The following is a 12,485-nucleotide window of genomic DNA, read 5'->3' on the forward strand; positions in this document are numbered from 1 at the left end:
AGGGCCGTGGGAGGGGATGGTGCCCGATACGTGGCATCAGCTTGGCGCTGGGTGTCACGGTGGTCCTGAGCGAGGCAGGCCCCGGCAGAGCACCAGCAGCTCCCATCCGCGACCGCAGGTTGCAGGTGACGTGATGGATGGAGGGGTTCCTCCTGGTGTAGGAACCCGTGTGACGCCTGTAGCTGGGGCTGAGGCATCTGCAGAAAGTGTGATCCCTTTAGTACCCAAGGAGCCTGGGAAGTTCTTGAACTTGGCTCCGTTCACGGTCAGCTTTCTGCCAGGAAAATAAACCACGTCTCATTAAGCAGTAAATTCATCTTGGTGCCTGTTCCGGCTGATACCATCACACCTTGTCACGTTGTAATGTCAAGGCCAAAGTTCCTGTTACTTGGAGAGTCCTAATAAGTAACCTGGGAAACCTGGTCGAAGAGTGAGGAGTCCTGGCTTTCCAATGGAGTGAGGAGTCGGAGCAGGGAGGTGGCTGGTGCAGGGATGGCCCTAACTGAGCCCCGCATGGGAGGCGGCCCCTGGTGACCTGGGCTGGGGACCTCAGCACCGTGGCCCCAGCTCTGCCCTGTCCCCTCCTGTGTCTGGCGGCTCCTGGCTGGCTGGACCTGGCTCCAGAGGCCCCGGGCACCGCTCCCAGGAGTGTGTATGAGGAGGGGTGGTGGGCAGGCAGACGCAGATGCCAGCAGTCATTGCTGGGGGGGACACGGGAGGCCGTGGGCTGGGGGGCTGGTCTCAGGGCTGGTGCCCAGTGTGTCCCCAGAGATCTGTCCCTGTCTGGCCAGCAGGTATTCCTGAGCATCTCCATTGAGCCTGATCACCAGGGTGATGATAAGCTACGCCTGTTAGGGGCTGAGAAGTGTGCTGGATAGTTTTTGAGGGTCGTTGGGAATTAAAAATCAAAGCAGTACCAGAAACTGGCTTCCCCAGTTGTGATTTAGTTTAAATACTCATGCTTTGAAACTGAATGCATTTAACACTGAAAAAAAAACTCAGTGTTGTAAAACTGTACACTTGAGCTGTTCCCAAGCTAATGACATCATTTAAGAGAACCGAGGGGCCTGACATCTGCAGCAAGATGGACGGGCCTGGAAACTGTCATTCTGAGTGAAGTAAGTGAGACACGGAGAGACGCATCATTACGTCACTTCTAAGTGGAATCTAAAAAATAAGGGAGATACAAATGAACGTATTTGTAAAACAGAAGTAGAGTCGTGGATGTAGAAAGCAAATCTGTGGTTACCAGGGGACAGGGTGAGGAGGGATAAATTGGGAGACTGGGACTGACATGTCCACCCTGCTGCACATAAAATTGGTAACTAATAAGCACCTGCTTTGTAGCACACGGAACTCAATACTGTGTAACGACCTATATGGGAAAAGAATGAAACGACAAAAGTGGACACAGGTATATGTGTGACTGATTCACTTTGCAGTACCGCAGAAACTACCACAACATTGAAAATCAAGTATAGTCCAATTTGAAAAGAAAAAAAAAACATTCAGAGGGCAGTAATAATGAAATTCTCCAGCATTCATTGAGGAGTTACTGTGTCCTAAGCACTGTGGGGGTATTTGGGTAAAGCACTCTACGAGGTAGAAACGATTATTAGCTCTGTTGGCAGATGAGAAAGATGAGGCACAGAGAGGTTAGGCAACTTGGCCAAGGTCACACAGCTCGACAGAGGGACTGCTGCCATCTGAGGAACTTGGAAATGGGGCATCGCTTACTGTGCTAGGGGGAGGGGTCTTGCTCTCAGCACTGGCAGCTCCAAGTAGGGCTTTCGAGGGGATGTTGAGAGCATCGAAAAGTCTACCGACAAGAACTGCCGGAGAGGGTGTGGAGGAAAGGGAACCGTCTTACACTGTTGGTGGGAATGCAGATTGGTGCCACCACTATGGAGGAGAGTGTGGAGCGTCCTTAAAAAGCTAGGAATAAAGCTACCACATGACCCAGCACTCCCACTCCTGGGCATGTGCCCTGAGGAAACCACAATTGAGACAGACACATGTACGCCAATGCTCACGGCAGCACTGTTTTCAATAGCTTGGACGTGGAAGCCACCTAGGTGTCCATCGACAGATGCATGTGTGAGGAAGTTGTGGTACATGTACTCAATGGAATATTACTCAGCTACAAAAAGGGACACATTTGAGTCAGTTCTAATGAGGTGGATGAACCTAGAGCCTATTACACAGAGTGAAGTAAGAAAAAGGCAAAATATCGTACATTAATACATATGTATGGAATCTAGAAAGATAGTACTGATGCTCCTATGTGCGAGACATCGAACAAGACCCAGACACAAAGAACAGACTTTTGGACACAGTGGGAGAAGGAGAGGGTGGGATGATCTGAGAGAATGCCGTTGAAACCTGTGCGTTACCAGAGGTGAAATAGGCCGTAGGAGTTTGCTGTGTGATGCTGGAAGCCAAAGCTGGTGCTCTGTGCCAACCTGGAGTGATGGGGTGGGGAGTGAGGTGGGAGGGGGTTCAGAAGGGAGGAGACACGTGTACCTATGGCCAGTTCGTGATGATGGTGAAAACCATCACAATGTTGTAAATAATTATCCTTCAGTTACAAAAAAAAGTGCCAGTCGGAGGTCCTCTGTGACCCCTGCCTTCACCCCCACCCCCGTCCCCACAGGCAGCTTGAGCTGCTTCAGAGGCAATGGGCAGGTGGTGGGAAGCCTTTACGGCTTGTCCCCGGGCCCCCCAAGAGGCCCAGAAAGGGAGCTCAGCCTCCAGCCCACCCCAGTTTGTTGTCCTCGAGAGCATGTGGGCTGGACACCATGGCCTGGCGTGCAGGGTATTGTCCTGGCTGCTGTCCCTTCGTACCTCGGGCTTTGCTCCGGGAGACCTAGAGAGCGCGTGCCTGGAGCCCAGCCCGCCATCCCCCTGTGCTGGGCGCTTCCTCCCCTTAAGTCTCCCCTTGTGTCCCCCGGAAGGCCTTGGCTGCTCCAGGAGCCACCAGTGGGCAACCCCAGCCCTTTACCCCTTTCTTCCGTAGCCCCTGGGCCGGGCTTGACTCCTTTGATGCCAGATCTCCGCCCAACACCTCCCTTTTCATTCATTCGTTCAACAAGTACTTATCATCCACCACCTACCTGAGCCAGATGCTGTTTCAGATCCTCTGAGCCCCGGGAGGACAGAGAACGTTCCCACCCTCCAACAGCCGATAGTCTAGTGTAGCTTGTGAAGTGCCTCCTGGGGGAGAAGGAGGTGAGGGAGGGGGGTGACGTGGGTCTGGGGGCAGGAGGGGTCAGAGGAGGCCTCCCTGAGGAGGAGACATGGAGCTCGACGAGGTCCGGGAGGAGGTAAGGAGGGGAGTGTGCAGGTGTCTCAGGCAGGAGCCGGGAGGCGAGGCCTGGTGGGCGGTGTGTTGGAGCCGGGGGTGAAGGTGGGGGGAGTGGGTGGAACAGGTCGTGGGGTCCATGCAAGGACTGGGCCCTGGAGGGTTTCGAGATATGGAGGGAGATGCTGGAAGGGCAAGGGTGGAGGTCAGGAGGCTGGAACTGCTGGGGTGGTCCAGAGGGAGACGCTAGGGGCCTGGGCTGGGGGCCAGAGTGGAGGTGGGGGAACGTGTGTGTGTTTAATTGAAGTTCTTCATTGACACAGTTAGAGATTCACATGCCGTTATAAAGAATAATAGAAAGTGCCCTTGTACACTTTGCCCAGTTTTCCCCAATGGTAACATTTTCCAAAACCGTGGTGCATCACAGCCGGGATTTCGGCTTTGATACACTCTGCTGCTGCTCTTGGATCTCCCTGGGTTTTTTGGGGTTTTTTGCTACATCACATGACATGTGGGATTCTAGTTCCCTGCGTGGTTGCGTTCCTGCCCAGTCACTTCAGTTGTATCTGACTCTTTGCGACCCGTGGACTGCAGCCCGCCAGGCTCCTCCGTCTATGAGACTCTCCAGGCAAGGACACTGGAGTGGGTCGCCATGGCCTCCTCCAGGGGATCTTCCCAACCCAGGGATGGAACCCTTCTTCTCAACCCTGCGTTGGCAGGCGGGTTCTTTACCACTAGCACCACCTGGGAAGCCCCAAACCCTTCCCCCGCCCCGCCTTAGAGGGAGTCTGAACCCCTGGAAGTCAGGCAAGTCCCTTGGGTTTCCCCAGTTTTACCTGTACTCAGTGGTGTGTGTTTTAAGTTCTGTGCAGTTGGATCTGTTCTGTACATTCTGTTTCATTGAGGTTCCTGTCTCCTCCTCCACAGCGCAGGCTGAACAGTCCCAGACCCGAAGGGGTTCCTCACGTCCTCCTGTGACCACCTCCAGCTTTCCTCCCCAGCCCTCTCTCCAGCTCCTAGCAGCCACCAGTCTGTCCTGCATTTCAGAAATTCGGCTATTTCAGAAGTGTTCTATAAACGGAATGACACAACGTGTCACCTTTGCGGACTGGCTTTTCTCGCTCAGCATAATTCCCTGGAGATTCATCCAGGGAGTGTGAGTCGGGGGTCGCTCTGGGTGCGCTGGCAGGCAGAGCCAGGGTCAGAGATGCGAGGTGGGGTTCAGGGCTGGAGGGGTCCAACGGGAGCCTGAGGCCTTAGCCCCGAGGCAGAGCGAGCACTTGTTGATTGAGCATCTGCTGTGGACCAGATGCTCCTGGGCACAGTGGGTGCAGTCATGGAAGAGAGGAGAAGGGAGACGCCCCTGCGAGGGGCTCCGGGCTGATGCGGGGCTGGAGGCCTGGGCTGGCCCTGGGGGCCAGGGGGCGGCCCCGAATCTCTCTTCCTCTTTCTGGCTTTGCAGCCGGGGACGGGGCACCGCCCCTGGGTGGAAGGGGGAGACCAGATGTTTCTCCCGGGTCCTGAGTCAGACGAGAGAAGAGCCTGGTGCTGTCCCTCAGGCCGGATGGAGTCCGCTGCGCCCAGACCGCCCTGTCTCCTGCACCGGCCTTTGCCCTTTCAGAATACTGGTATTTCTTGGACAAAGGAGTGGGGTTTAGCGTGGGGCGACTTGGGGAGTTTCTCATGCGCCTGCTGGGCACACAGCCTGGGTTTGGACTGGGGAGGCCCCGCATCCCAGGACCGACTCCCCAGCTCCCATCGCGTCGGCTCCCTGGCCCTCGCCGGAGCCCCGCTTCCTGTCGGGGCTTCTCTGGCGCTTCCCTCTCCTCTCATTTTCTCACCCCCACGTCTTCTCCCTCCTCCTTCCCATCTACCTCTTCCCTTTCTGAGCTCTCCTGTGTCTGGTCGCCACATCTTCTCTCTCTCATATTTTTCTCTCTGTTTCTTGTGTGTTCTGTCTGTTTCCCTTTGTCCAAGTCTCCATCTCTGTGCCGTGCTATGCCTAGTCACTCAGTCGTGTCCGACTCTTTTCAACCACATGGACTGCAGCCCGCCAGGCTCCTCTGTCCATGGGATTTTCCTGGCAAGAACACTGGAGTGGGTTGCCATGCCCTCCTCCAGGGGATCTTCCCAACCCAGGGAGTGATCCCAGGTCTCCCACATTGCAGGCGGATTCTTTACCATCTGAACCACCAGGGAAGCCCCCATCTCTAATGATGTTTGTCTCTGTTTCCACCAAGCTCTGTCTCTTCCTCTTTTCCTTTCTCTTGCTGTCAAATGTTCTATCACAGACTTTGGAAAGCATCCTTTTTCATGCTCAGGGGGCCCAACGGATAAAATGTCCTAATCCGACCAGGAGAGTGCGCGAGCTGAGTTCTTGTGAAAGGGCCTTATGAGATCCGTGTCTGGGCCTCTGGGGCCACGGGGATGGGATCGGTGTGGTGACCGTGACCGTCGGAGGCTCCCAGGCCACCCACCCGCCTGGGGTCGGGGGCCAGAGCCCAGTGCTGGCCTGGGGCAGCCTTGCAGCAGGTTCCTGCCGTCCTGGGTGAAGAGCAGGGGTGCGAGGCGGGCCCATGGGCAGCTGCTCAGTGCCCGCCGGTCCTGGTGGCTGCCTCCGTTTTTGCTCTGACGGCTTGTTTGATGGACAACAGCTGCCCACGTGCAGGATGCCAACAAAACGGTCGATGGTGTCTGTCTTTGCTTTCTGCTTCCCAGCGCTAACTGGTGCTGTTTCCAACATCCTTTCATGGAGTCAACCACCTTCGAGGTCGGCCAACAAAGCCTCGAGGATTCTCTTGTAAATCGGCATCGGAGTGAAACAAGGATGGCTCTGATGAGACCGTGACCAGCTGCTGGGCCCTGGCCAGCTGTTGGTTTGGGCTCATTGACGTGGACGTGGAGAACCCCAGTGGGACAGGGAGGCCGCTGGCCGTGGGCAGCTGGTTTGGTGCCCTGGCCTGGAAAAGCATCTTCTTTACCTGATCTGTTCTGGGACAGCCCCAGCTGCAGCCAAATCCATCCGCCAAGGTCCTCCCCCAACTCTACCATTGCTCCCACAAGCCACCCTTGGCCCCATGAGGTTTTCTCAACCAGGAGCGCTGGGCCCATGCTGTGCATGGAGCTGACCGCGTGTGACCATCCCAAGGATGGAGAACACAGATCCCAGTTTGTAACCCGGCTCTGTCACCGCAGCCCGCTACAGCCCGGGACCCCTTTGTCAAGACTTACTGAGAGGGGCTTCCCCTTGGTGGCTCAGCAGTAAAGAGTCCGCCTACCAATGTCGGAGACACAGGTTCGGTCCCTGATCTGCGAGGAGGGATCCACATGCCACAGAGCAGCCAGGAGTCACAGCTTCGAACCCGAGCATGGCAACGACGGAAGCCCGTGTGCCCTGGAGCCCGAGCTCCCCAACGAGAGGAGCCGCCTCAGTGAGAAGGCCGAGCACCGCAAGGGGCACCCAGCATCGCCAGGGGCACCCAGCACTGCAAGGGGCACCCAGCACCGCAAGGAGCACCCAGCACCACAGGGAGCACCCAGCACCGCAAGGAGCACCCAGCACCGCAAGGGGCACCCAGCACCACAGGGAGCACCCAGCACCGCAGGGAGCACCCAGCATCGCCAGGGGCACCCAGCACCGCAAGGATCACCCAGCACCGCAGGGAGCACCCAGCATCGCCAGGGGCACCCAGCACCACAAGGGGCACCCAGCACCGCAGGGAGCACCCAGCACCGCCAGGGGCACCCAGCACAGCCAGAAATAAGTGAATAAAAGTTTCCTAAAATATTAAACTTACTGAGAATTTCAAGACAGTGATAGCAGAGCATCAGATCAAGCCATTTGGCTGGCCCTGCCTGTCGCTTGCAAGTGTCATGCTTTGCATGGAGCTTAAGCTTGCAGAATCTCAGTCACATGGGCTGGACACCCAGTCCTAGCCCCTGTCCAGGACTGTCCTGAGTAGCGGCTGAGATAAAGGAAGGTCTAGCTGCCGTCTCCATCACCGGCGTCGTTAGGACGTCAGTGTGATTGTTCAGCCCTCCACGTGTTCTGCCGGGAATACACTTTGTGTGTTTATTTTTAAATTACCTTTTTATTTTGAGTAATTTTAGATTTGCGGAAAACCTTTTATAAAGACGGTACTCCCGAGAGCTTCCGCGCTCCCCTTGTTTCGTCTCCCCATCTCCCGTCACCTCACGTGACAGGTGGGTTGACAGCCACCCAGGAGAGTTGTCAAAACCAAGACCTCCCGCACTGGTCCAGTGTTATTCACTGGACTTTGGATTTTACCAGATTTTTCCTTCTCATCTGTTTTCCATTCCAGGCTTCCCTCCAGAGCCATGCGTTGCTTTTACTGTGTGCTTTTATTTATTTATTTGACCGTACCAAACAGCATGTGGGATCTCACCAGGGACTGAACCTGTGCCTTATGCAGTGAAAGCACGGAGTCCTGACCACTGGACTGCCGGGGATTCCTGAAAGCCTCAGGTTCCTCATCTGTGAAGGGCCTTTGTGATCTGCAGATTTAGGTCTCTGAAATGTAGCAGGTGCCCAGTTAAATATATATGTAAGTGCACAGTAGTTAGATGGTTAGCCTCAGTGGCCGTCTGATGAGAGGCAAAGCCCAGGTCAGACACCCCCCTGCTCCAGGAGACGGCCCTGGGAGAGCAGAGGGGCCATGGCTGGAGGGGTCAGGGAGCCCCCAGAGACCCAGTTCTGGAGGGGGCCATGCCATGACTCCGTCTACCCGCTGTCCTGTCTTGCCTCCCAGACCCCATGTGCGTTTGCAGTTGGTCGCCAGTGTCTTGGCAGAATTTCCGGGGGCTCCTTCTCTGCTGGTTTCCACGTTAACGCTTTTCCTGCAGCTAAAAGCGGGATCCACAGGGCTCTGGAAGCCGCCAGGGTCAGCGCGGCCTCTCACGAGCCTGCACCAGCTCGTGCCTGCTTCTGGGGTCTGCCCTGCACCGGAGCTGTCCCAGCTGGGGACCCCAAGCCCTGTCCCCGTCACCCCAGCAGCCTCCGCTGCCGCCAGCAGCTGTGCTGAGCGGGCTGGCGGGGCCGTGCAGGAGGGCTCGGGGCGGGGGCGCTACTGCGTGCGGCCACCATGGGGCCGGCCAGCCCACCCCGCAGGCAGGATCGGACACGCAGGGGCTGCTCGAGAGGGATGGGTGGGGCCCTGCTCACAGCTGTCAGAGTGTTCTGGAAGGCTGGGGGCCCTGCAGCAGACACAGGCGCTGCTGGCAGGACAGGCGGGAGGGGTGAGGAGGCCTTGAGGGGGGCGGAGAGGCTGGGCCCGGGGGTGAAGGGCGTGTGGGCTGGCCGAAGTGGAGGCCGCTGCCAGGAGCTCGGGAGAGCTTGTTTGGCGCTCGGCTCTGCCGTTTAGCAGCTGTGTGACCCTGGGCACATGCCCTGCCCTGCCCTCTGCCAGCTGGCTTTCTCCCCACAGAACAGCCCTGGGGCGCACCTGACTCCAGGCCCTGGCACGCCTTGGGGGGCCCCGGGTTGAGGGCGGAGCCGCTGGTCCCAGCAGCGGCCCGGGCTGGCCGTTCCCCCCAGCCCCGGGGACCAGGCCACAGGACGGGGAGCACCCACAGCCCCACGGTGACATGAGCCCGGAGCCACTGCCGGCCCGCCCGGAGCTCATGGGCCCGGTGTCCTGAGGGCAAGTGAGGCCGGCCAGCGGCAGACCGGACGGCACGTGCCCAGACATCTACGGGCCCGACTTGCCACAGCCCGCGGGAAAACAGGCCTGGCGCGGCCAGGTGGCCGCATTGTTCCGGAGAAGCAGGAACGCGGTGTTCACGTGAGCCATCCTGGTGCCTCCACGGTGGCAGGTAACGCGTTTTACAATTTGCACCAGCCCATCCTGTGAAGTGGCAGACTTTATTTTTGGGGGCTCCAAAATCACTGCAGATGGTGACTGCAGCCATGAAATAAAAAGACACTTACTCCTTGGAAGAAAACTTATGACCAACCTAGACAGCATGTTCAAAAGCAGAGACGTTACTTTGTCAATAAAGGTCCATCTAGTCAAGGCTATGGTTTTTCCAGTAGTCATGTATGGATGTGAGAGTTGGATTATAAAGAAAGCTGAGTGCCAAAGAGTTGATGTTTTTGAACTGTGGTGTCGGAGAGGACTCTTGAGAGTCTCTTGGACTGCAAGGAGATCCAACCAGTCCATCCTAAAGGAAATCAGTCCTGAAAGTTCATTGGAAGGACTGATGTTGAAGCTGAAACTCCAATCCTTTGGCCACCTGATGCGAAGAGCTGACTCATTGGAAAAGACCCTGATGCTGGGAAAGATTGAGGGCAGGAGGAGAAGGGGACAGAGGATGAGACGGTTGGATGGCATCACCAACTCAATGGACATGAGTTTAAGTAAACTCCGGGAGTTGGTGATGGACAGGGAGGCCTGGCGTGCTGTGGTTCTTGGGGTCGCAAAGAGTCGGACACGACTGAGCGACTGAACTGAACTGATCATGTCAAGTGTGTGGGCCGGACGCTACCCAAAGGCCACTGGTTTGCTGTCTCTGAATAAGCTAGAGGTGGGTGCCTGAGGGTCCAAGGTTGGAAAGCAGATCCTGGAGGGACGTCTCAAGTCCTGGGCGAGAGCACGGCTCTCTACCCCACTCAGCCCCAGGGCCCCTGGGTCCTGGCTGTGCTAGGCCAGGGCGGGCCTGGGTTCGAATTCCGTTCTCTGCCAGTTCCCAGTGGGGTGATCCTGGGCAGGTGTGTCTGTGAGCCTTCATTTCCTCTTCTGGAGAATGGGAGTAGGGACACCTGTCTCTCTCAGCTGTGGGCCCGCAGGTCCCGCTGTGGGCTGGGCACTCAGGAAGAGCTCATTACTTGGCCACTGTGGTTGAGATGAGAAAGACTGGGGGCCTGGTCTGTCCTGATGGACCTAGATGTTTCTTCTGTCTGCCTGCTTCACCCTACCTCCACCCAATACAATTTTGTACGTTAGAATTAGAGACCAGTTGCTGTGATAATACAGAGTTCTCATATGCCGCTCACCCAATTCCCCCAAGCGTCTTGCTTGACTGGGGTGCACTGTCACAGCTAAAGGACCCTCCTTGATACACTGCTGTCTAACTAGCCTCCGAAGTTTATTCGGGTTTCACTGGTTTTCCCCAGTGCCCTTTTCTGTTCTGTATTATAGATAGTCCTCGTGTCTGCTCTGCCACCTCTGGTTTATGACAGCTTCTCAGACTCTTGTTGTTTTTGATGACCTTGACAGTTTTGAGGATTATGGGTTAGGGATTTTGTTCACCGTCCCTCAATTAGGGCTCATCTGATGTTTTTCTCGTGGTTAGGTTGGGGTTGTGGGTTTTGGAGGAGGGGGAGACCCTGGAGGTGAAGTGCCCTTCTCGTCACATCAGATCCAGGGCCCCTGCTCTCAACATGACGTAGCACGGATGATGTTGACCTTGACTATCTGGCCGAGGCAGTGTTTGCCAGGTGTCTCTATTGGGCAGTTATTTTCAGCCTGCTCTCTCCCCTACTCTTGTTCTGCGGAAGCAAGTCACCACGTGCAGCCCTCACAAGAGGGGAGTGGAGCTTCTGGAGGGGGCAATGCATACATCAGTTATTTGGAATTCCATTTTACCTTTTGGAACAATTCTGAGATCCAGAAGTTTTCACTGTTTTGGTGATCATTCCATTCATCATACGAACGACCTGGGTTGAGTCCCGGCTCCACGCATTTCCTAGCTGCGTGACCTTGGGCAGCTCACCATTAACTGGAGTGATGGTGAGCGTAATAGCATGCGTCCATCAGGCTGTGCAACAGAAACCTGACTGAAGTGGTTTAACCAAGTAGGGTTTGTGTTTTTTCCTTGTGTGACAAGAAGTCCTGGATGGCCAGTTGATTCTCTGAGCTACTGCCCTGTCATCCTTAAGCCTCTGGCTTTTGTCCTCACAGTGCCAAGGTGGCTGCAGCACCTCCAGAATCACTGCTGTGCTCCAGACAGGACTCTGTGAAGTCGATGGCATTATCCTCATTTGACAGAGAGGAAACTGAGGCTCTAGAAAATGGGAAACCTCTACCTTGAAGGAGTGCTGTGAGGGTTAGAGATAAGTGTATTGAACAGGGTCACAGGAGGTGAGGTTGTTGTTTACCCAATAGGTTGGGCCTCTTCCAAGTCCCCTGGGCTGGAGGTGCCTGGTAACTTGGTGGGTGAGGGTGAGTCTCTGGCTGCCTGAGCTTGCATCCATGGTCAGCCTGAGGCCTCTGCCTCCCAGAGGTGGACCACACCTTAGAGCCTCAGAACCCGGCCCACGTGTGGGATGGCGGTGTGGTGTTTCTTTTGAAGTGGAGGATGCTTAGTGAATTGGGACAGGATGGAGGTGCAGTGATGTCTCAAGAGCAGCCGACCAAGCAACACTCTGGCCTGGGGACAGTCAGCAAGGTGGACCTGGCCCTGAGCCCTGCAGCCTGTGTCTGGTGGCCCCTTACTTGGTGACCACTTGCATGGGCGAGGGATGGGTTTGTTATGCCTGTTCTACTTAGGAAGACAGATTTAATTTAGGGGCAAACTAAAAATACCAAACGTGGCCTGCCCCCATCTTTTTTTTTTGGCTGCGCTGGGTCTCAGTTGTGGCACATGGAATCTTTTAGTTGTGGCATGTGAACTTCTTAGAAGTTATGGTATGTGGGATCTAACTCCCTGACCAGGGACTGAACCCGGGGCCCCCTGCATTGGGAGCGTGGAATCTTACCTGCTAGGCCACCAGGGAAGTCCGTGGGGCCTGCCCCCATCTTTGTAAATAACGTTTTATTGGCACACAGCCACACCATTACTTTATCATTGCCTGTGGCTGCTTTGGGGCTGGAGGGGCAGAGCTGAGTAGCTGTGACCCAGACCATGGGGCTTGCAAACACTTACTGTCTGGTCCTTTGCAGAACAAATGTGCTGAGCCTGGCCAGGACTCACGGGGTGCCGTGGGGGGGTTTCTGGGTACAGGACTGAAGCCCTGAGGCAGGTGGGCCCGGCGTCAGCAGATGGTGCTCTGACTCGGGGGTGGGGGGCTTCAGAGGAGAGGCCCCCAACCCAGGCTGGCCTGAGGCTTTCCTTTGCCACTTGCTGCAGCGGCCTGGTGGGGGCTTTTGTCAGAAGAGCAGCTGGTTGGGGGTGTAGCCCGCCCGGGGGGGCCAACCCCGAAGCACCCACCACCAGAAGCAGTGGG

The 12,485-nt window shown here is 56.3% G+C and overlaps 1 protein-coding gene across 6 annotated transcripts in view; it reads left to right on the plus strand.

The window, feature by feature from the left end:
• The window catches only part of BCAS4 (breast carcinoma amplified sequence 4), a 57,703-nt gene that overhangs the window by 39,351 nt on the left and 5,867 nt on the right, over nucleotides 1-12,485 (plus strand). Inside the window, exon 5 of one of the 6 annotated variants that reach the window (XM_043884183.1) lies at nucleotides 4,229-4,387. The exons of the other annotated variants lie outside the window; for them this stretch is intronic. Within the exon in view, the coding sequence (XP_043740118.1) occupies nucleotides 4,229-4,279 (51 nt within the window). The 3' untranslated portion in view covers nucleotides 4,280-4,387. Of the gene's footprint in view, nucleotides 1-4,228; nucleotides 4,388-12,485 lie in introns of those variants that run through there. 6 annotated transcript variants of the gene reach the window in all.

Source organism: Cervus elaphus, chromosome 23 (assembly GCF_910594005.1).
Source record: "Cervus elaphus chromosome 23, mCerEla1.1, whole genome shotgun sequence".
Classification (NCBI taxonomy): domain Eukaryota; kingdom Metazoa; phylum Chordata; class Mammalia; order Artiodactyla; family Cervidae; genus Cervus; species Cervus elaphus.